The sequence below is a fragment of the Mustela lutreola genome, chromosome 17 (genome assembly GCF_030435805.1).
Source record: "Mustela lutreola isolate mMusLut2 chromosome 17, mMusLut2.pri, whole genome shotgun sequence".
NCBI lineage: Eukaryota > Metazoa > Chordata > Mammalia > Carnivora > Mustelidae > Mustela > Mustela lutreola.
The window spans coordinates 46,738,935-46,761,771 of NC_081306.1; the positions used below are offsets into that span (position 1 = coordinate 46,738,935).

The window sequence follows — 22,837 nt, forward strand, 5'->3', positions numbered from 1 at the left end:
TCATTGTAGTAGTACCAATAAAAGTAGCATTTTCCGTGGATTATTTCCTTACCTCTGGAGAGGTGGCTCCTATTTCCCTTTTTCATTGATGAGAGGAACTTGAACCTAAAAAAGGATATACAATTCACCCAAGATCACTTTCAGGATTTTTATTTTAACTTTGCTCTAACCATGATCAGTTTTCCATTTTATTGAAATTCCTTAAGAACATTATTATTATGGCTGAATGTCATATTGATATATCTATCCCCAATTTGGGGACGTTTAGGTTCAGGAAGCCTATGTTGGTCTGTACAGGTCACAGACCTAGAAATACCCTGGTTCAGATGCCTGGAGCTTAGAAATGGTGGCTCTTGGCAAGTTACTTAAAGTCTTCAATTCTCACCTTCTCACTGTAACACTGGAATTCTAAAACCTACACAATGGAGTGCGGGGAGGGTGGGGAGGTGTTATAATGTTAAAAAAGACGATCTGCGTCAAGTGTAGCATGGCGTATTTCCTTCTTCCCATGTGCTAACCGTAGCCGTGTCATGTTCTGCCGGGTTGTTTCCTAACTGCCTGATAAAATTGGTAAGCAAATTCCCACAGATGTTTTTGCTTCATTTTGGATCTATATGTCGAGGAGAGTTGAGCTGCTAGTTCTTTTTTTTTTTTTTTCTTTTAAGATTTTATTTATTTATTTGACAGAGAGAGATCACAAGCAGATGGAGAGGCAGGCAGAGAGAGAGAGAGGGAAGCAGGTTCCCTGCTGAGCAGAGAGCCCAATGCCGGGCTCGATCCCAGGACCCTGAGATCCTGACCTGAGCCGAAGGCAGCGGCTTATCCCACTGAGCCACCCAGGTGCCCGGAGCTGCTGGTTCTTAAGGCCTGTCACGGAAATCTCTTCCAGGCAGACCACAGACATTCCTGCAAGAGCGGATGCGTGTCTGCCTCACCTCAAGGATGCCGACATTGTGTATCAGTGTTTATGAGTTTTTTTTTTTTTCAACTTTGAAAGATTAAAAAAGAAATAGACCTTCTTAATCTGCTTTCTTTGATTACTGGTAAAGTTGAGTACTTTTCTCCAGAGGTTTATTAGCCATTCCTATTTCCTCTTCCATGAACCGACCTCTCTGCCTTTGAGGGGAAGAGGGAGTTTCCAAGGGCTCCTGGAGAAAAGAAGGCCTGGGGGCAGGAGCTGCGGGAGCGGGGCTGGGGGGAATGAAGAGCCTCCCGGGAACCGCCAGAGGACCCCTGAGTTCCTAAACCTGAGTGGGGCTTTCTGTAATCTACATTCCTTGGCTACCTTCTTATTTGTTCTGTTAAATAGTTGGGATTTTTGAGAGGGGCTCTTCCCATTCCGCTCAAGCCCGTGCTCATCGTTCTTCCTGGGTAGACGAGCAGCGTGCTGTTCAGTGTGGGTGTGTGTGTGTGGGGGGGGGGGGGGGTTTGTTTTTTGTTTTTGGCTCCGGGAGTCCCATTGGTTCGCGGTGCATTGCTGTAGATCTTGCCTGAGTCTTTTACGATTCCTGCCACCCAGCCAGGAGCTGTGACGGCTCTGCAACCTTCCTGGATTTAAATCTGTCGCTCGCGTTCTCCTCGTGGTCTTACAGAGCAGCAGAGCCCGTCCATACTGATGTCTTCATATCATTCTCTCCTTCCCGGATTTATAGAGTAAAATAAACCCTCTGCCATAGAAATGCTTATTGATTACTGAAGTACATAATAAAGCCTAAGAATAAAGTAGGACCAAGTAATGGGTCCCGTTCCTGGCGGATGACTGTAAACCCTGGCCTAGGAGGCTCCCTTTTAATTAGGCGTCCAAATAGTAGGCAGTGAATGATAGAAACCAGACAAAAAGAGTACGTACTGTGTGATTCCATTTATATATAACTCTAGAAAACATACAAACTAAGCTGTAGTGACAGAAAGCAGATCCGCGGCGGGGACAGGGAGGGGTGAGGGGGATCAACAAAGGAGCAAGGGAGCGACTTCGGAGGGCTGGGGAGGCGCTTCCTGTCTCAGTGGGGGTGACGGTTTCGTGGGTGTGTACCTGTGGACAGACGCGTCGGACGCGCATTTTAAACATGACCGGTATAGTCTTGTCAGGGACAGCTCAAGAAAGCCATTAAAGCCACTTGGAATAAAAAGTAAGCAGTATAAAGAGACAACCCGTGGCTCATTTTGTGCTAGAAAAGTTGTTCTCTTTTCTTAGGAAGCTCTATTTTAAGGAATATTTAGGAGGACTTGTGAGACTCCGTTTCGCCTTCACATTTGGATAAATGGGGGTTTCAGAAGACCGAATGGCGCCATCAAAACTAAAATCAGACGGCCTGACAGAGGCAAGAGAGAGCCCTGTTCTCTCTGGATCCCTTCTCCTTCCGTATATCCAAACCTTAAAGATGGCTTTTTATATACTACTTTTGGTAAAATAAAAGAATCTGGGGGCTCTAGAAAGCATCATTAGTTCTCTTCTCCCCCGGCTCTTCCTGCCGTTTTACCGCCCAACCCCCCACCCGGGAAGGGGTTCTCTAAAGAAGGAAGGGAAAGGGGTCCAGAAGGTCCAGAAGGTGAGCGGTCTGAAAGGGGCAGCCCCTGCACACGGAGAGATGTTTGTTTCCCTTGCATTTTCACTCTCCATTTTTGACCCAGTGGGAAACGCTTTACAACGTCGCCATGCCCTGGTGCTCTGATGGCCTCTGTCACAGGGGTGGTGTGACAAAGGCCAGGAGACAAAGCACATGAGGCCAAAGACGGGGCCTGCCTGCCGAGGCGCTGGTCCATTTCTCTCTCGAATGTTGTTTCTCTTCTCCGGCCTCACGGGGCGTCACTCAGGGAGACTGAAGCTGGAATTCGTACAACCCCTTTTCAGTCCCCTTGATTTTAATCAAAAATACACAATTATTCTCTTCCTCCAAATAGAGAAACTCAATCCCCATTTTAAATTCAATTATTGTAATTGCAGCATTCAGAAAAATAGCACATTCATTTTCTAATAAGAGATTGTGGGTACCAAATTACTGCATATAGTATGTCAAAACAGGAAACTTGAGACTGGCAGACCAGTGGGTGTTCTTATCTTGGCGATTTGTGCTTTCTTGCCGACAATTTATAGTAATCCTACCCTTCCTTGTTTATGATTTATAAGATAGGCTTTCAAGCCATCCTAAAATCAAGGCTGTTGTTAGGTACAATTTAATTTGAAATGCCAGTTATGAAGATGATGGATTCTAAAGAGGGGCAGGAGTGAAGTGCCTGGTAGGGGAAGGGGAAAAAAATCCGTTTCTGGGTCGTCTGGAACGGGAGGCCACTTTGTCTTTGGACCTTCTGGAACAGCCCTCTCACATTTGCAACTCAAGTCGTCTCGGGCCGTATTTCTGTTCCTTTGGCTATGCCTTTCGCTCTCTTGCATTTTTAAACCAAAACAACAGGTCTGATGGGCGGGTGGTTGCTAATGGGACCGTGACATTCCAGCAACGTGAGAGCCCCGTGCTGTCTTCCCTCTTCAAGTCCATGGTCGCTTCAGTTGGCTTGAAGTGAGTCAAATGTAAAGAAGAAAGATTTTAGGATTTTGAGTCTCCTGAGTTTCTTAAGAGAATAACTTAAAATTGCATTTCTTCGGGTGTACGGTGTTAGTTTCTTCGGAGTTTCTTTTACCTTGAAATTAATTCTGTGTCTTTCTCGTACACACATTCAGACACCCATACTGTCAGACACTAACGTCTCCGTTCCGTCAACCACTGGACCTTTCTCGACCCCCTCAATTACACAGTTTCCGTGACACCTGCCCTCAGATGGTTTGCTAATGGGATTTACGACGTCATTTTTGCACATGTATGTACGGAGCACCTTTCAGGCATCAGATTTCGGAAGAACAGATTAGAAGTAAATGCTGACCAATGGTGTTGAAGAGGCAGAGAAGTCAGAGAAAGCCTTCATGCCTACGGGACACAGGAGGCCTTCCCGAGTGGGATACAAGTCGTCTGGCCCGTTTGTTGGGTGTGCCTACCAAGGGCCCGGCATTTGAGTTAAACTCCCTCCACCAGTCTCGTGTGGGTGATTACCAACGCTAATGCTCCCAGAAGCGTCTGCCTCCTCCCAAGGTTACTCCGATGGCAGGTCTCGTTAGATAAGTCCTTAAGTCGGCCTCATGTATATATAAATTCTGGGCCAAGGGCTATCCAGCTAGCCCCGAGCCCTGAGTGCTTGGAATCCCTGGACAGATTTCAGGACGGCCGGCTTCCTAGCTGCACCGATAATCCCCGGACATTTGAGATGCCCCGTCTGTCTAGTCATTCATTTTGCCGGTTTGAATTTGAGGGAACATCTTGCTAATATCAAAACCCACAAGACCTCACTAGACCCTGCATAGTCGACAAGTCTGACTCAACTCCCATATCTGGGCATTTTACTTCCGTTTCTGTGCACGGGTACCTGGCTGCTCTTTGACCGAAGAACAAATCCAGGTTGTATCCACACAGAAACAGGTGCCTCAGGAACCTGAAGGAGCACTTAGAAAATTAAATTGTGAGGAGACTCACCTTGTGGGTGTAGCCATACCTCATGGGACCGCCCTTCCCTTCGTGGTGCCTCACACACCCCTTGTTTCGCACGTACTGAATTGAAGGTCTGGGGCAACCCGGAATTAAGCAATTCTGTTGGTGCCATTTTTCCAACACCACTTGCTCAGTTCATCTCTTTGTCACGTTTTGGGGATTCTCGTGGTATTTCAGACTCGTTCCTTTTTATTGTATTTGCAATGGTGATCTGTAATCAGCAGTCTTCGATGTCACTGTTGTAATTGTTTTGGGGTGCCCTGAACTGTGCCCCCACCAGGCGGTAGGCTCACCAGGTAAAGGTTGTGTGTGTTCCGACTGCTGCACTGCCTGGCCGTTCCCCCAGATCCCTCTCCTGGGGCCTCCCTATTCTCTGAGACCCAGTGATTTTGAAATCGGGCCAGCTGATAACCCTACAGTGACCTCTGAGTGGCCAAGAAAGAGCCACAAGTGTCTCCCTTTAAATCAAAAGCTGCAGATGATTGAGCTTAGTGAAGAAAGCTCGTTTAAAGCCAAGACAGGCCGAAAGCAAGGCCTCTTGCACCAAACACTTAGTCAAGTTGTGAATGCAAAGGAAAAGTTTTAGAAGGAAATTAAAAGTGTTATCTAATGAACACGAATAAGGTTGAAGCAGCCTTATTGCTGACATAGAGAAAATTTGAAGGGTCTGGATAGAAGATCAAACCAGCCACGGCATTCCCTTAAGCCAGAGCCCAATCTGGTGCAAGGCCCTCCCTTGTTTGATCCAGCAAAGGCCGGGAGAGGTGAGGAAGCGGCAGAAGCACGGTTTAAAGCCAGTAGGGATTGATTTAGGAAAGAAGCCACCTTCCTAACATCAAAGTGCAAAACTCGAAGCTGCGAGTGACCCAGGAGATCTAGCTAAGATCGTCAATGAAGAAGTTGCGAGTGACCCAGGAGATCCAGCTAAGACCATCAATGAAGAAGCCGCAAGGGATCCAGAAGATCTAGCTAGGATCGTCCATGAAGAAGCTGCGAGTGACCCAGATCTAGCTAAGATCGTCAATGAAGAAGCCGCAAGGGATCCAGAAGATCTAGCTAAGATCGTCAATGAAGGGGGCTGCATCAAACAGTAGACCTTCATGTAGATGAGACAGTCTTCTTTTGCAAGAAGATGCCCTTGAAGACTTGCATAGCTAGGGAGGAGACGTCAATGCCTGGCTTCAAAGCTTCAGAGGGCTCATACAACTGGTGACTTTAAGCGGAAGCCAGCGTGAGTGTACCATTATGAAAATCTTAGGGCCCTTCAGAATTGTGCTTAAACTACTCTGCCTGGGCTCTATAAATGGACATGAAGCGTACGTAACGGCATGTCTGTTGACAAATGGTTTACTGAATATTTTAAGCCCACTGTTGAGACATACTCCTCAGAAAATAAGAATCCTTTCTTTCTTTTTCTTTTTTAAGATTTTATTTATTTACTTGACAAAGAGAGAGATCACAAGTAGGCAGAGAAACAGGCAGAGAGAGAGGAGGAAGCAGGCCCCCCACTCAGCAGAGAGCCCGATGCGGGGTTCGATCCCAGGACCCTGAGATCATGACCTGAGCCAAAGGCAGAGGCTCAACCCACAGAGCCACCCAGGCACCCCTCCTTTCAAAATATGACTGCTCATTGACAATATACCTGGTCACCCAAGAGCTCTGATGGTGACGTAGAATGAGATTAATGTGATTTTCATACCTGTGAACACAACATCCATTCTGCAGCCTGAGGGTCAAGGCGTCCTTTCAACTTTCGAATCCCATCACTTAAGAAGTACATTTCATCAGGCCGTAGCTGCCATAGGTAGTGATTTCTCTGATGGATCTGGGCAGCATAAATGGAAAACACTCTGGAAAGGCTTCACCATATTCAATGGCATTAAATACATTTGTGATTTATAGGAAGAAGTCAAATATCGACACTGAGGGGAGTTTGGAAGAAGTTGATTCCAGTGCTCATGGATAACTTTGACAGATTCAACACTTCAGGGGAGGCAGTCAGCGCAGGGGTGCTGGAGCAAGAGAACTGGAGTTAGAACGGAGCCTGAAGATGGGGCTGCATCGCTACCATCTCGTGCTTCCTCTGCATGAGCAAAAGAAGGTGGTTTTTGAAGTGGGATCTGCTCCTGGTGAAGATGCTATGAAGACTGTTGCAATGGCAACAAAGGACTTAGAAAATGACATAAATGTAGTTGGTAAAGCAGCAGACGGGTTTGAGAAGATTGGCTCCAATTCTAAAAGAAGTTCTCCTGCGGGTGAAATGCTATCAGACAGCATCACGTGCCACAGAGAAGTCGTTCATGATGGGGAAGGTCAATCGATGTGGCCAACTTCACTGCCACCTTATTTTAAGAAATGGCCACAGCCACCCCACGGTTCAGCACCAACCACCCTGATCAGTGCGCTGCTTGGCCACATGGAGGCAAGACCCCCGACCAGCAAGAAGACTCACCGAAATCTCAGATGATGGTTCACATTTTTTCACAATAAAGTATTTATTAACTAAGGTGCGTACGTTGGGGGTTTTTAGACATGGTGCTGTTGCACACTTAATAGACTACAGTGTCGTGTAAACATAACTTTTATACGCGCTGGGAAACCAAAAATTTCATTCGACTCACTTTATTTCGATACTCATTTTATTGCAGCGGGCTAGAACCCAGCCTGCGCCATCTCCCAAGGCATGCGTGTGTTTTATCAGTGAAATGAAACCGTTTGTTATTCTACTTCGGGAGGGAATGATAGTTTGTTTCTGTTTCTGCTTCTTTGTTTGGGCTATTGTTTCTCCTTCTGCCCAGTGTAGTAGTGAGTCTTCAAACACCTCCCAAGCAGAAATTCTTACAGGATGTGATTTCCCGTCTGGCAATAAAATCATAAAGAAATTAAACCCAACATTTAAATAACGGCCCTTGCCTCATCTCCGTGTGTGATATAGCATTTCTTTCATGAAAGAGTTGGACAGAGTAAAGCTCTTAGTATTTCTTTCTGGCTGCTTTCACATGCTTCAACTCATTTCATTCTAACAAAAATCCCATGTATGTACCCTTCCCGTTTGCTGGCTGGAAAAGAAGGAAGGTGGCCTTCAGGATATTGTGTGTCTTTGCCAAGACTGCATGGCTGCTAAGTTAGAGGGATCAGAATTTGAACCTAGGTCAGCCTCAGATTTCATGAGCTCTTTCCTGAGCCAGGTACTGTGCTAAGTTGTCCTCCGAAGGTAAAGCTGTCTGGCGTGGGGTAGAAATAGGGCTGGCTGCCTGCATTCGCTGCCTCTTTTCGGTTTCCGCCTGCCTCTACCCAGGCCAAGCAATTAATCAGAAAGATGTTTTTCAAGTAGTCTCTTTGCACAGGGCATGAGCGAGCGACAGGGCTGTATTGTGCGTGCTGAGAACACGAGCTGAGGAGGACAGACGGGGTTCAAGTAGTGCCTGTGCCATCAGAAGCCTTCACTCCTCCTCTTGAAAACACAAGGGTCTTAACACCTCCCTCCCTGGGCTGTTGTCAGAACATTCTTTTTAAATGACTGATGGCTGTCGGCTGGCTATTGTAGGGGAGAAGAGGGTTCGAGAGAGGGTTCCTGTGCAGGATGCCTACCCGGAAAGGGCCGCGTGGCAGAGATAAGATGTGACACGCACGTCGGGAACCAGGCTCTTCCAAAGTAGAGGGCTCAGAGCTGCTGGGCTGTCACGGGCCCTCCTCCCTGTCCTGTGCTCCCCGCGGCGAGGAATTGAATCTTGTAGGTGCTACTTAGCAAAGAGAGCAGGAGCTGCATCCCGCACCCCACAACGTTAGGGGCTGGAAGGGTGTGCAGCAGCGTCATTACCGGGGAAGAGGAACTCCGAGTCACAGGCACTTTAAGAAAGATGCTTTGACTTTGAGTGTTGGAGAAAATAGAACAATTACCTACTGAAGGCAAAGTGGATGAAAAAACGTCTCTGTTCAAACCGCCCGATCATTTAATCTGCACAGATTCATCGTGCCTTCCCGAAGGTGGTTCAGTCCAGACTGTCTGTTCCTTTCCCAGGCTAGGGCACACGGCGATCGCCCGAGGGTCCCCACGAAAGACAAATTTCCAGCTCCAAGAGGAGACGCCTCTGAGGGCTTGTCCTTCAGACATATGCAATGAGGAGGAGGGCGAGGGGGGAGGGTCCGTAAATCATCAGATCAGTGTTGGGGTCCTTAAGACAGCCCCAGGCCCTGTGAGGCTTCCAGGGACAACCAGAGTGCTGTCGAGGAGCTCACCACCTGCCAGGGGAGCAAGACTTAGAGATGCGAAATCAATGAAGAATTAATTGTGTTCTATTGGAACCTTAGCCAGGTCGCTTTCCTGCTCCTCGCAGCATCTTCTTAAGAAAAAAAGAGATACTCCGTCTTTGTTGAAGAATGAATGAATGCCTGCTTTCTGACATCTGCAGAGCGCCTCCTACAGATGACGCATGGGTCTGCACCTTTTTTTTTTTTTTTTAAGATTTTATTTATTTATTTATTTGACAGAGATCACAAGCAGGCAGAGAGGCAGGCAGAGAGAGAAGAGGAAGCAGGTTCCCTGCTGTGCAGAGAGCCCGATGCAGGGCTTGATCCCAGGACCCTGAGATCATGACCTGAGCGGAAGGCAGAGGCTTAACCCACTGAGCCACCCAGGCACCCTGGTTCTGCACTTTTTAATGTCATATATATACACACACACACATATACACAATAATTTTATATATATAATAAATAATTTTATAAATATATATTTTAATATAGATTGAATATATGTATATATACGTTTACATTATATGTTATATATTATGTATATAAATATACATAGTATGTATGTATATATTTATAAAATTACATATTATATATATAAAATTACTGCATTTTATACATATACATAATTATTGTGTTATCTATGTGTGTTTTATCGTTGTATGTTTATGAACATGAATGCTCCCAACAGCCCTGGGAGGTAGGTGCCTGTCAGCAGCCCCATTTGGTCTCAAATTAAACCGAGGGGCAGAAAGGTCCATTTCGTTGCCTGAGACCCTCCAGATCGTAAGGAGCAGAACCAAGATTTGAACCCAGGCAAGCCGATCCCACAGGTCAATGTGAGAGAGCAGATGGGCTTTGCAAGAGCCCGTTGCCATTTTTGGTTCGGACCGAGCGCCACCAGGCTGTGTTATCTGATCCTCTGGCTGTGGCTTTCCCGAGGCTTGGAGCTGCCTTCCCCTTCCCAGCACCTGGACCGGTGCAGACCACCCCGTGCGCGTCCCACCTTCCCGGGCCCTGGCCCCGCCCGGTCTCTCGTTTGTGGTCCGTCGTATGGAGCACATTTCCAGACGAGGACGGTTGCTGCGCCTTGAGGACATGCGCACGGCTCGCCCTCACCTGTCAAGCATGATCTTGTATTTTACCAGGCCCATTATGAACGCAATCTTTCTGTCGAAAATTTGCATACCTCCTTTCTTGAAAAGTAATGACAGCAATTTCTTTCCCTGCGCTCACTTTCTGAGTGTCTCATTTAACGGCACCTGTGAAACCGACAGGCGCAGAGATGAGAAGTGAAAGGGAGCAGTTGATTAAATCATCATCAAGCCGGGCCTCAGAAAGTCAATTCTGCTTGCCGTCTGCAATGATATCCTTTTATCTTAAAGTAATGAGCTATGGCACTTTTGCATCGGGTAATGCGATAAGTTCTATTAGCATGTTCCATTTGCCTCACAAGCAAGGGCAAGTCATTTTAGCTCGCTCGTATCGCCGCAATCAAAGCAATTGGCTTCCCAGGCAGAGAAGAAAGGGGAAAAGGCTCAGGGTGATTTCTATGGATCACAACACAGCGGAAAAAATAGACTCTTGTATTATTTTAACCCGTAACATGCTTTTCCTTCTTATTCATCAGCAGATTTGGGTTTTATTAGCTCGCACGGGACTCGGAAAAGAACCAAGGTTTGGTTGAAGCAAACCCAGGGGGCCCAGGCCCCGCCCAATGGAACAAGCAGCGGTGAGATGGAAAGGGAAAGCCGTAGCGTTCCGGGGGGTCGCAGACGGAATGCCGCCGGGAAGGTCTCCCTGGCCATAATCATACGGTGGTCTCGTAATAAACTCTTGCTGCACGCCATCTTCAAAGTCGTCTGTAATCGGTCCCCAGGAAGGTAGGGATTAATGCTATTGATGACTTAGAATCAGTAAGTCAATGACAGAGAGGCAGAAGATCTGTTGCTTAAGCTTCCAAGAGATCATTTACAAATCACCGGGCCCTGGACTGTCAGTTTCACCTTTGGACGAGAAACTCATTTTTCTCATTTTGGCAACCACTGAGGCTTGCGGGCTCTGGGTTTTAAGTAAATTTCATCTTTGGGGTTTATGTATGTTTATACTTGGCAAAGTGTGATTTCCTTTCTTCTAAGGGGGGGAAAAAAGCTGAACTCCAAAGATTTGTGAAATATCCACTTCTTCCACTTCCAAAAGCCCAACAATATTTTAATGAGCTGAGTGGAAATTTACAGCATACAGATTGTTTTATGAAATATACCTGGATTTGAAAGTGACAAGAATGGGGAAAAAATGTTGAAAAGTCATCTGTGACCTTTAGAACTTCATTTTTGGACAACTTGATTTCCGGCGATGTATTTGTACTGCTAATGGGTGGTCAGAAGGAGCCTAGCACATAGTAGACACTTTTTAAAGTTATTTGTTGAATGGAAGTGTGTGATCATCTGAGAGACCCCGGAGGAGAAGAAGAAGTGTTCTGTTAGCCCCTCAGATCGCGTTGGCTGTTTGAGCCCTGGCCAATTCAAGCTGAGAACTTGCAAAAGTGCCAGGTTCTAAGAGCTCCCCATAGGAATAATAGGTCACCAGTACAGAATTCCAGAAGCTTCTGAAGATTTGCTCTGCTTTCTGCCTCCCGAACAGCTGAAGATAGGTAGACCTTATATTATTTCCTAATGCACTCGTTTTGTGATCGTCAGAAGCTTTACTCTCCTCTCTTAAACGACTGTTTGGCAAACAAATCTTTCGATCACGCTTTTGCCCTTTTAGAGCTATTTTGTTTGCTCGGGCATCGTTCCTGCTGAGGTGGAAGGGAAGAGAGCCAATGGCATCGTGTTACCATCAGTAAGAGCACCGCACACCATTTTCAGGATTAAAAGATCCCTTTTATGTCAAGGTTCCCAATAGCTTTGAATTTCACTGCGAGCCCAAAGCCAATGCGAGCTCGGTGTAAACAGTGTGAAACGGGGGCTTTGTGGGGTGACAGAAGACAGACAGCATCAGAGCTGCCATATGTGGACACAAAATGGCACCACGTTCTCGCGCGTGCGAGGAATTGGGCAGACGGGAAGGTGGTGGCGGACATGCTTCCCGTCACTGTGCCGCTCCTTTGCTTCTTTAAATAAGAAAATAAGTGTCATGTTTTCTCTAGGTGGCTTCTCCTGAAATTGCTTTTAGGTGAGGGATGTCTTTACAGTCGCAGATAAACCGCCGGCCCCAAAGGGAAATCGATTTGTTTTGTCACTGGCAAAGTTAAATTGTACTTGATGTTAGACGTTGTAGTTTACAAGTTGGGATTCTCCCTCATTTTGCTCTGATTTCCTTTAGGCAGAAAGAAGAATAAAATAACTTTGTTCAGTGATGGCGTGCAGCCCTGACATCTTTGGTGGCAGTGATAAATGGATTTGAGATACAAAATAACTGTTCCCGCAAGGTCCATTGAGCAGAATAGAGAGCGATGCCCTCCTCAATGTCATTGTCGGTGATCTATTCAATGATTGCCACTTTCTGCTTAAGAATGCATTCCATCACGAGGTACCTGGAATCCCATTGTTCCTTCGTCCGAATGAGGCGGAGAGGTGTCGCCCACCCTGACGCCTTTCGATTTGGAGCCGAGTCTTAGAACAAGATACTGAGATTCCCAAAGGGAAATGAGAAATGCTTGCTTTCGAGGAATACACCTAAAATCGTCATCGTGTCTTGTCTGGGCCTTTTAACGGAAGGCATTTCTCCCTGGGCCCCAGCGCCAGGCTCTGCTAATGATTTTGACCCTGCCCCCTGTGCTCCAGCCTCCGCCGCACGATATGAAGCCATTGACTTAGGCATGGTTTCCCACACCTTCTTTCTTTGCAATTACTTGCTTTTTCAGAATCCCAGTTTGCTTATGTTACCTGGAATCAACCATGGGTGTGAGGAATTCTGCAGAGGAACAAGGTGGATTTGTCAATACCATCGAGCACCTTCCACCTTCCCTATCCCGAGGCACTGCCTGCACTGATCTGCCCAGAGCTTCCTCTCTAGTGGCGATGGCTCTCGTGGCAGACAATGAAAATACAGTATTTTGTAAGGGACGGAGACAGAAGCAGTTAATTCTAAGACGAGTACTGTAGTTGTAAGAAATCCTAATTCTAAGAAAAGCATTGGATAATTCACAGAGCAAACTGCATTTGTGAGGGTAGAATTCCAGGCAGAGGGAATTGATGAGCACAAAGATAGTAGGTCCCGGGCGTGTGAGGGAGTGTGCCTGCGTGTGGCGAGGGCGAGGGGTGTGTGAAGGTAGCGCTACTCGAAGTGGAGCTGCAGACAGAGGCCGCGCCATGGGCCCTCTCGCTCAACTGTCTGCTGCGAGATTGGCGTGGCCGCTGAGAACAAAGCGTTTGGAAACTTTTATAGCAATTTAGTGGAGTAATTTTGTATCTCTTAAACATAATAACACATATTTTTTATGTCTTTGCTTTTCTTTTTCATTTTCGTAGCAATTTATTTTTTATTATATCTTACGGAAGCATCAGTCTATGATGTTTGGGAAATTAAAGGAAACAAAACAAAAACAAATGGTCCTTCGCCACAGAGAGCTTGAGAGGCCCTGTGCTGGAGGAGCGTTGGGACGTGGGGACGTCACGGGAAGCGCTTTCACGGCCGTGGGAAGTGTCCTAATGACCGAAGGGAAACTGAGGAGATCCGCCCTGGTCAGGAAGGGCTTGGGCGAGAAGACGGGGAGACCAGGGTCCCTGAAAGCAGGCCTTGGCCTCTTGTCATGAGAAAACAAAAGGCTGAGGGGAGCCGTGGCCGTGGTGGTGGAGGCGGGACACATTCAGGAAGCAGACCAGTCACATGGTGAGAGAAGGTGGGTCCGTCGAGAACGGAGCCAAGGGCGGCCACAAGACTCCCCGCGGAGACTGACCGCTGGTGGCGTCCCCAGGGCCCCGCGGGAGAGGGGCAGGCGTGGGGGGAGCGGAAGACCGCGGGTCCGGATTTAGGCGGACGCCCGCTCGAGTCTGTTTGCGGGGCTTCGGGAAGGGGGCGCAGCCAACCAGACCTACGTTGATGACCCGTAGCGTGGACGGTGCGCCCTGACTCTGCCACACGTTGTCGGAGTCGTTCACGCGTGCTGGCTTGTTTTCTTCTGACCGTCCTCGGAGGGCAGCGCCGTGGTTACCCACATTTTACAGATCAGTAAACTGAGATGCGGAGAACTGAGGCAGTCCTCCCCGAGTCACGCCGCGGGCAGGCCGTGGGCATGGGGTTGTGTAGGTCGACATCAACATGGTAGATGGGATGAAGGCGGTCTCTCAAGGCTGCCCTGGGAGTCACGGGAAACAGGAGGACGGCAGTTTCAACTCTGGGGAGACGGTGACATGAAGGGGTATGCAGAGGAGGAGGGGCCGTGAGAAGGTACTAGGGAAGGGGGCATTGGTGAATGTGTATGAGGGGAACCTTCCAGAACGTTCAGTCAAGACGATCGCGATAACAGCACTGGGGAGTTTTCTTACCTGATTAGTTACGATCCATATAGTGGATTACAGCACAGGTGTTATATATTTAAATATATATATATATATATATATATTTATATATATAAATGTTATATATTTCTTTTTTTTTCTTTTTTTTTAATTTAACTTTATTTTTTCAATGTTCCAAGATTCATTGTTTATGCATCACACCCAATGCCTTTTTTTTTTTTTTTAATGATGTGACAGCAAATTTCGGTCATTAAACAAAATATTTGACACATTATGTGAAAACAGAGTAGATTAAATACAGTAGAAATTTATTTTCTTTTCTTAAAATGTGTGTGAGGACAGAGGAAACACTGTAGGGAATTCTACAGGTGTACTGCTATTTTCCTAGGCTCATGGGTGACTTCTAAAAATATCTTCAATAAATATACACTAATTTTTTTAAAAGATTTTATTTATTTATTTGACAGGCAGAGATCACAAGTAGGCAGAGAGGCAGGCAGAGAGAGAGGGGGAAGCAGGCTCCTGCTGAGCAGAGACCCCCAATGCGGGGCTTGATCCCAGGACCCTGGGATCGTGACCTGAGCCCAAGGCAGAGGCCTTAACCCACTGAGCCACCCAGGCGCCCCAAATATACACTAATTTTTAAAAGGAGAAAATATTGGGTGGGTACGTGGGGGGAGGGGTTGACGCATTTAAAGGGTGGGCAGGAAGCACTAAAGGAAGCAGTTGGCCCCAGAATCTCCCTTCTGATGTGTGAACCCAGAGGAGACAGAACTGAAGGTGGTGTTGGGGAGATGGCTTCCCATGCCGGCCGTACTGTGCTCCAGCACTAACCTGTTTCTGAATCGGGCTTTTGAGGCGTATGGCTTGGATTTCCTGCTCCTCTTTCCCTCTCTTGTCTGTGCTGGGTTTGGGTCACGTATTTGTCTGAAGATGCGGCGACCAGGGATTTTTCCTGCCTGGCCTGGAAGGCCCACTTGTTCCTTTTCATTTCTTGCTTTGGAAATGGAGGGAGATGTTTTCAGTGTCTCACAAAGGCCTTTGAAATCCGGTCCTGGGGAGTACCCTGCTGCCTCAAGTTGGTCGTGAGCCTGCAACCTGTGTGCTGGGACACCAGTGCGGGACCCTGGCGTCAGCGTGCTTACAATGGTCCCATCAGCGCTGATGGGACCCCGATTGTGCCTTCGATGCTGCACAATCTTGGCCTCGTGCAGAACGGAGGCCTGAGTCAGGACGTGGCTCGCGGGGAACCCTGTGAACTGGAGCTGGCATCTGGGGACCGGGGAGCAGACACTTCTTCCTTTGACCTTGCAAGACCTAGAACCATTTGGCCTAAAATCCACAACGCGCGGAGCTCAGGGCGTAAAAGCCGCGCAGTGTATTAAATGTGAATTTAGACCCTGACTTCTGCCCGCACCGACTCCATAAAACAGCCCCTTTTTCAGAAAGCCGGCCTGTAAACGGCTGCCAGCGAGGCAGAAAGACTCCTTAGGACCGTGGCTGGCTTTCCGTCTGGGGTTGTCAACAAACCCCCTTTATGAGTGGCGCGGACCTCTTGCATGTGTCGAGCTTCTGGCTTTTACGGAGCATGTTGGGAGCCAGGCTAGGCGAGCGTTAGGCGCTGTTTGCGGAGTGCGTTTATTGCCTTTGCATAATTTATGAGCTGGAGGGGTTGACCATCATTCGTCTCTGCCAGGGGCTGGCACTCGAGGCTCCGGAGAGCAGAGCTGTAAATTGGATGGTTCGCTCCTGCTGAGCCCACGGCAGAGTCCTCGGGTCAGTATGGGAATTTAATACCAGAAATGGAACTGTTTTCTCAGCGCACCATGTGGGCCCCTGCGCAGCAGAGCCTGTTTTGGCAGACTCTGCGACTGGCCTCGTCGAGGAGCTGTCACTCACCCGGCATGTCGTGTGGGGAGCTGGAGCATTTTTAATCGGCTTGGCACCCGTGCTGCTTCCATAATGGACACCAGTAGGTCTCAGTTCTTCACCATATGCTTAACTCTGGAGACAAGGTGCTTCTGGGTATATCAGTAATTACTTGATGTGGAATTAAGTGGACCTTGAAATTAGAACTGGACTGTTGGAAAGCAGAAGGCTTAACACTCTGATACAAATAACCATTCCCGGGGACATACTGCTGTTAGGATCGGTGGGGGGCGTGGACAGCGGTGGCCCTTTCCCAGCCTGCCCACTCCTTCGACCCCCGGCACACCAGTCCTTGGGGACGTGGGCAAGGGCTGGGCCACAGCCCTCAGCTGTCACTGATTACCTCACAAGGCGGCTGTGAACATCTGGGGAGATGAACCCGCCTGGCAAAAACACACTTCTCCCCCCACACCCCACCCTCTTCTGAATCATGCTTTGTCACTCTTGAAAATGTGCCCAGAACTTAGGAACCTCAAAGAAGCCCTAATTAAAGGCAAGGGTGGGGGTGGGAATCACACAATGAGGAGAAGAGAACTTCATCTCTGGTGTTCTGGGCCTTCAAAGTCTTCATCTCACCTCTTGATTTATTATAATAGAGAAGTCGCTCGTCAGACAGAAGTAAGCTTAGACCATCTGAGTTTGGAAGCCTGGTCGAACACGAGTCAGTCGTACTTGGTAGAAGCTTGGTTGCTGAAACTCTGATCGCCCTATGGCATGGAGGGGCCAGTATAGACAGTAGAAAGTGTTAGAACCTACTAGTCTATGAGTTTGTGATGTGAGTTCCCAAATACTCAAAGTGCAGAGAGGGTAAGCTGGAAAGAGGAAATCGTCCCCCAGTCATGTCTTGTAACAGCAAGATGTCCATTCGGATGGAGTTGTCGTTACTCGCATTTGGGAGCGCTCGAACAGTGGTTTAAATGATAAGGTAACTCATTTTTATCTGAACAAAAGTGTCCACAGGCAGGCCGCTCTTAGGTTGGTTCAGATGTCTCCATTGGGCCACCGCCATCTTGTTTTTGTACTTTTGTACTTTCGGCTGCCTCATTTTCGCAAGGTGGCTGCCGCAGATCTGGACATCACATCCTCCTACAACCATGTTCAAAGGCAAGAGACAAGTGCTTCCTGCTTGTCTTCTTTTTTTGAGGAGAGAAAAAATTTTCAGAGCCCTCAGCAGACATCTCCTCAAGTCTAAGCCAGGTGTGTCTTGCGGCCTCCCTTGGCTGCCAGGAATGTTGGAAAAGAGAGCCTACCTGGCTTTCTTCAGTCTCAAAATGTCGGGAGAAGGGGTTTGTAAATAACTGTGGGTATCCAGTCAGTCGTGGCTATTGTAGAAGTGAATTCATTTTCTGTTTCTGTTTGTAGCTGCACCAACTCCCGTGTCCAGGTGGCCACACTAAAAACCTTGGCATCATCCTAGACTCATCCCTCTTCCTTGTTCCTCATGTCCATGTGTTACCACGTCCTATTGGTTCCACCTTCAGAATTGCCGGGCCATCTGTTCCTCCCTTTTTTCAATCATGCGTCACGCTGGTTTTGACAGTGTCGTCACGGTTGCCAGACCGGCCACCCATGACCCGTGTCTTCCCCCACAGCGCGTGGTCTGTCCTTCTGTGCCCCGTGGGGAGAGTCGTCCTGATGGACTGTGGCTCTCACCACACCACACCTCTGTGCGGCGTTTGTGTTCTAGCTTTCTCTCTACTGCTAACCTGAAAGCGGCTCTAGGGCCAGTCCCGTGTCTCGATGGAACATCTGTCCGCGTAGCAGTGCCTGTCAAGGACTGCTCGTCTACAGACAAATACGTTGACCTGCTGTGCATTCGCTCCGACAAAACACATCCCCCTTTTTAAGATCCGACGGATAACGAACACTGTTGGTTTAAAAAAGAAAATGTGGTTTTTATCATTTCCCTTTCACATCTAATGAGTTAACTCATTCTCTGGTTATTCCAGACTTAGCTCACCAGTTGGAATTCGGGATCTGTTAGGTATGATGCAAGTCTGCAGCCTTAACACATACTTCTTTGCCCATATTACTGATTTACTTCCCTGACCTCCTCTTGTGCTTGGTATGTTTTCTGTAGAGAACATTCCCTCTTTCTTCTGGGCCTTAGGAAAGGCAGCCACCACAGCTGGTGAACTCTGCCCATTATCTCTTCCCTTCAGGGTCCACGTGAGAAAATGCAGCACCCAGAGGTTTTCCTCTTTTTCTGGGTAAAAGCACCAGGAGAGACATAACCTTTCACGTTAGCTGGAGGCAGAAGGTCTCCTTCTGAAGGTATCAACTGACCCTGAATCCCACTGAATGATCCTAATTCCCCTTAGTCCTGCGGCTGGATTGGTTTCTCGGTGGGCACCCCCGTCCCGTGTTGTGGGGTGCCCACCGTTGAGATCAGGCACCTTGCTGGACCGTGTCCACGGGTCGCCAGCAGAACCGCGGAGTGCAGGCGTGGACGAGGCCAGCGCAGCCGCTTCTCCGAACTTCGTTTCTCATTCGGTTTACGAGTGTTAGAGCGGAAGAAGCTCTGTACAACTCAGCTAACGTTTCCTAATTCCTTTTTTTGTCTTTATTTTTTTCTGTATCAGAAAACAAGAATCTGCTCAATGTTTCCACTAACCCTTATTCTCTTTCTTTCTTTTCAGTGTGACAGCGACAGTGACCAGGAAGAGAAGGTAAGACCCCCCGCAACCCCCGCCCCACCATCGTGGGCGCAGTCGAGCACCGTGGTTCCTGCACCCAGTCCCAGGGTGGTGGGATGCCGGCTCCACACTGACCACAGCTTTTCTGCTCTGCAAGACCCGTTGCGTTGACACAGCGACGTTGCCTGTGATAAGAAATAACGTATTTACTTTGTGAGGTCCATTTTTCTTTTTTTTAAGTGCCCATTAAGATTGGGTATATGTAACATCAAGTGTTCACTTTAGAGATTTTTGAAAGAGGAAGCTATTTTGATAACCATCTGAGTTTTCTTTTTTAATCCTTGACCGGACGAGTAAACGTGCTAGTCTGCACTGATAATGTCATTTCTCCATTTCTTTTACTGGGCTCCCTGCTTCTTCCTGCTTTTCTATACATCGTGGCCTTCTTGATAGAAATACGAATGGTGTGTTTTGGGGCCTGTCGTCATGGGGTGAGGGGGCTCTCCTCGTCCGGGAGACGGCCAGGTGGGCGGGGGTTCTTCCTGCAGGGCCGTGCGAGGCTGATGGCCGCCAGGCTCTGTGTATCCAGGCCACATGGAGCTTTCAGAAGATCGGATCACGACCCGGTATAGTGAACTTTTCCGTGCCTGAAGCAAAGGGATGGTTTGGTCTTTCCTTCTAGCCGTGCCAGCCCCCAACCGGACAGCTTCCTCATTTTAGTCCTCCTTCCGTATTTCAGAAAGCGTTCCCTGAGCTCCACGGTTTCCGTACTGCCTGGCATCGGAAGGAAGGGCCCCGTAACCCCCCGCCGGTTTCTGGGTCTGTCCTGCGTCTCGCTGGGTTTCTCGAGCCCCAGCCTCCGCATTTCGCGCCCCGTTCGCTGGTGGGTTTTACTCAGAATCGGGCCGTCCGTGTTTGGTCGCGTCTTCCCGCCCAGCCCTGCAATTCCCCCCTCCTCTGCTTCCGGCCTCCGAGAGATCCGAGGGCTCCTGTTCCGTCCTGTCGTTAATTTGAATTCAGCACATGTAGCCTGTTATAAAATGCGAGACATCATCATTGGAGCAGGTCAAGCATATTCAGATGGAGACAAATGGTGCTTATTTGATTTCCTTAAAATCAGGAAATGAAAAAAGTGCTCTCTGGAGAAATCATGTTCTGCCTGACTTGGATGATAGACCAATGCATGTCCCCTAGATAAGAACAGGCTCTCGCCTTGAGGTTTTTATCTCTGAAGGACGGCCCGGACTGTCAGCTAGCTGACATGTGCATTATCTGTGTCATTTTAAACAAAGTGACCTATGGAAGGGTGCGCTGTGCTGTGACATGGTAATGGGCTGTTGGATGACAGTGAAAGTACACACTGCAGAGGGGCTTCAGAGGGGCTGGGGATTATTCTTTTGTTTAACTGACAAGTAGGCGCTTCCTTCCTGCAGCCCCCCGGAGGCTTAGCTCCCCGCGAGGGGGTCCCCGGAGCCTCGGGCACCCGGCGTGCTGTGGGCGCTGGAGGCCGTTGGGCAGCAGTGGAGCCCGGGATCTGAGGCGTGCTGCAGCCGGCTAGGCCCGTTCCCCACGGCGGCCTTCCCATCGTCCCGTCGGGCGGCCCGGCCACCCAGGGAAGGACCCGTACTTCCTCGCCGATCCAGGAGATCTTTTAAAGGTGGTATTTGATCTCACCTTCCAAGCTGGTGGCACTCCTCCGAGGGGATGAGCCTTCTTCAGGGTTTCACATCCAAAAGGATGTGCTTTTGGAAAAGGCAGCGCGAATTCCTGAAGCGCCAGCCGTGGGCGAAGGCGGTGAGGTGGTCTGGTGGTGTATTGCGCGCGGGTGTGTCCGCATCAGCCGTCTCGACCTTGAATGCACAGCCGAGTCACCGGGGCGGTGGGGGGACCTGCAACCCCTGACGCCTGGGCCTCATCCGTGCCCAGTTACCTCGAGCCGCGGCAGGTGTCCAGCGCCGCCTGTCGGGATCATCGCCTGACTCTGGCGATTCCAGAGTCACCGGAGCCGTCTGTGGTTTTCAGAGTGCTCTGGGGGCCCGGGCGTTTCCTGTAGCCAGCCACCCCTCCCCGGGTCCTGAAGGCCGGCGTCCTCACGGCCCTGGGTTCCCGCTCAGAGCGAAGGAAGCGGCAGAGCCTCTGCGCAGACGGCTGGCGGTGGGAAGGAAGCCAGGGCCGCACCGCTCAGAGCCGGGGGCACCTGGGGAGGCCACAAAGGAGAGAAAAGAGATTGTACAGTGGGCACACGAGCCGGGCGCCGGCCAGCGAGGGGAGAGTGCAGTCCGGCCCGGTGGCCCGTGGTGTTCCCGCAGGCCTTCCTCCGCCCCTGGAGCTGCCGCTCAGCCGCACTCCCATCACCCGTCCCTGCCCTGCCCCCCGGTCTCCCTCCAGAGGGCTCCCAGCAGGAGCAATCAAGACTGTAATTGCAGCCGTGCCTGCTTGGCTCTGGCACAGTTAAGACTGTCAGGCTTCCCCTTTTGGACTGAGATCGTCTGCTGTTTATCACCGACGTTCACACCATCCGCCCAGACTTCTGCCGCGTGCCGGGGCCCGGGCCGCTGTCAGCCTCTTCTGTGCCAGAGCCTCTCGCCCGGGCCCCCTCCGAGCCCCACAGCCAACTGGGGCTGCTTTCATGCACTGCTCAGAGGATCGGAATTGCTAATGGGGGAAGAGATGCCACTCGGTGTCCTGGGACCCCTTCGACAGCCTCACCAGGGATGCTGTTGGAGGCAAGAGTGAGACTTGTAGGGACCCCTGGGATTTCTCTCCGGAAGACCTGTCATTCTCTTACTCCACGGGGATCTGCTGCACTGGCGGGCTAAAATTAGGGCACTGTATTTCGCACAGCTGACTGAATTAAGATAAACTCTGCTTTCCTCTGATACGAAGTTGTAATTTATAAAATGATACCCTTACTAATTAATGTGGAAGTGACTGGGAGAGGGGCGAAGAAGACAGGGCTCTCCGTGCCTGCGGGAGACGCACGTGTGTGTGGCAAAGGCCCTGAGGAGACACGGAGCAGGGTGCCTCTCGCCACCCCCCTCCCGCCGCGTGGGCACACGTCGCATTAGTGGCAGAGAACCCGGAGGACTTTGCGAAGGCAGGCGATGGCGTGGGGGCTGGAGACGGCTCCAGACGCCCCGAAGCGTCTTCGGTGTGGGGACAGTCTTTCCTGCACTTGGGGTGAAGAAAGGAGGAAGCTCTTTGCCCTGTAATCGCCCAAATGAAGCAGTTAGTTGCCTCCCACTCAAAGTGCGTTGCTGTCGAGAGAACAGAGAGACCACGTGCAGGTTTCCACGTATTTGGTCCACGTTTTCTCCAGTTTCCTCTCTTCCCCTCCCCGGCAGCAGACCCCCTTGCTAAGAAACACTCCCTATCTGGTTATGACGTCGATGTAGAGATTGAAAGCGATTCTCCCTCCGTCCCCCCAGTTCCTGGTCACTGTGTGGCCACAGGACAAAGCTGGTCGGAAGGTGTCTTGCCCGGTGGTCACACACGCGGGCCTCCGGGTCTGAAGGCTCTGGCCTGGCTCTGCTCTCCCACTTCGCGGCAGCGGACAAGCCTCAGTGCTCCTGTCTGCCGAATGGGATACCAGCAGCCCCGCCGCAGTTGTGTGACCATTAAACCAAGACGCTGGGCTCAGCTTCTGGTCCGTAGTCGGTGAGCGTAAATGTTAGCTCTCCTGCCGCTTACTCGGGGTGCGTGAGACTCGCTTGGGAAATGAGGAAGGCTACCCTCCTCTTCAGAGAGCTCACGACCCACCCGAGGTGCCAGAGGATGGGGGGTGGGGTGGGGCGTGTGTTTTTCACTCAAACCTGAGGCTCGGCCCTCATCCCCAAGGGCGTGTCCTGTTACAGACTGAATGGAAGTGTGGGGAAATCTGGAAGGGTCCCCGTACAGTGATTTTTAAACTCCTTCTCCCAAATAGCAGGCTTTCCTCTGGCCACAGCCCGGAGCCCAGAGCAAGCGAGCTGTCCTGCAGGGTCGGATGGTGGTTCGGTAGACTGTGGGCCTGGTACTCTGC

The 22,837-nt window shown here is 49.6% G+C and overlaps 1 protein-coding gene across 7 annotated transcripts in view; it reads left to right on the forward strand.

Moving 5' to 3' along the window:
• Positions 1 to 22,837, forward strand: part of AUTS2 (activator of transcription and developmental regulator AUTS2) — a 1,064,120-nt gene that overhangs the window by 745,822 nt on the left and 295,461 nt on the right. For all 7 annotated transcript variants that reach the window (XM_059154787.1, XM_059154790.1, XM_059154789.1 and 4 more), the window contains exon 5: positions 18,820 to 18,849. In XM_059154787.1, the coding sequence (XP_059010770.1) occupies positions 18,820 to 18,849 (30 nt within the window). The remainder of the gene's footprint in view (positions 1 to 18,819; positions 18,850 to 22,837) is intronic.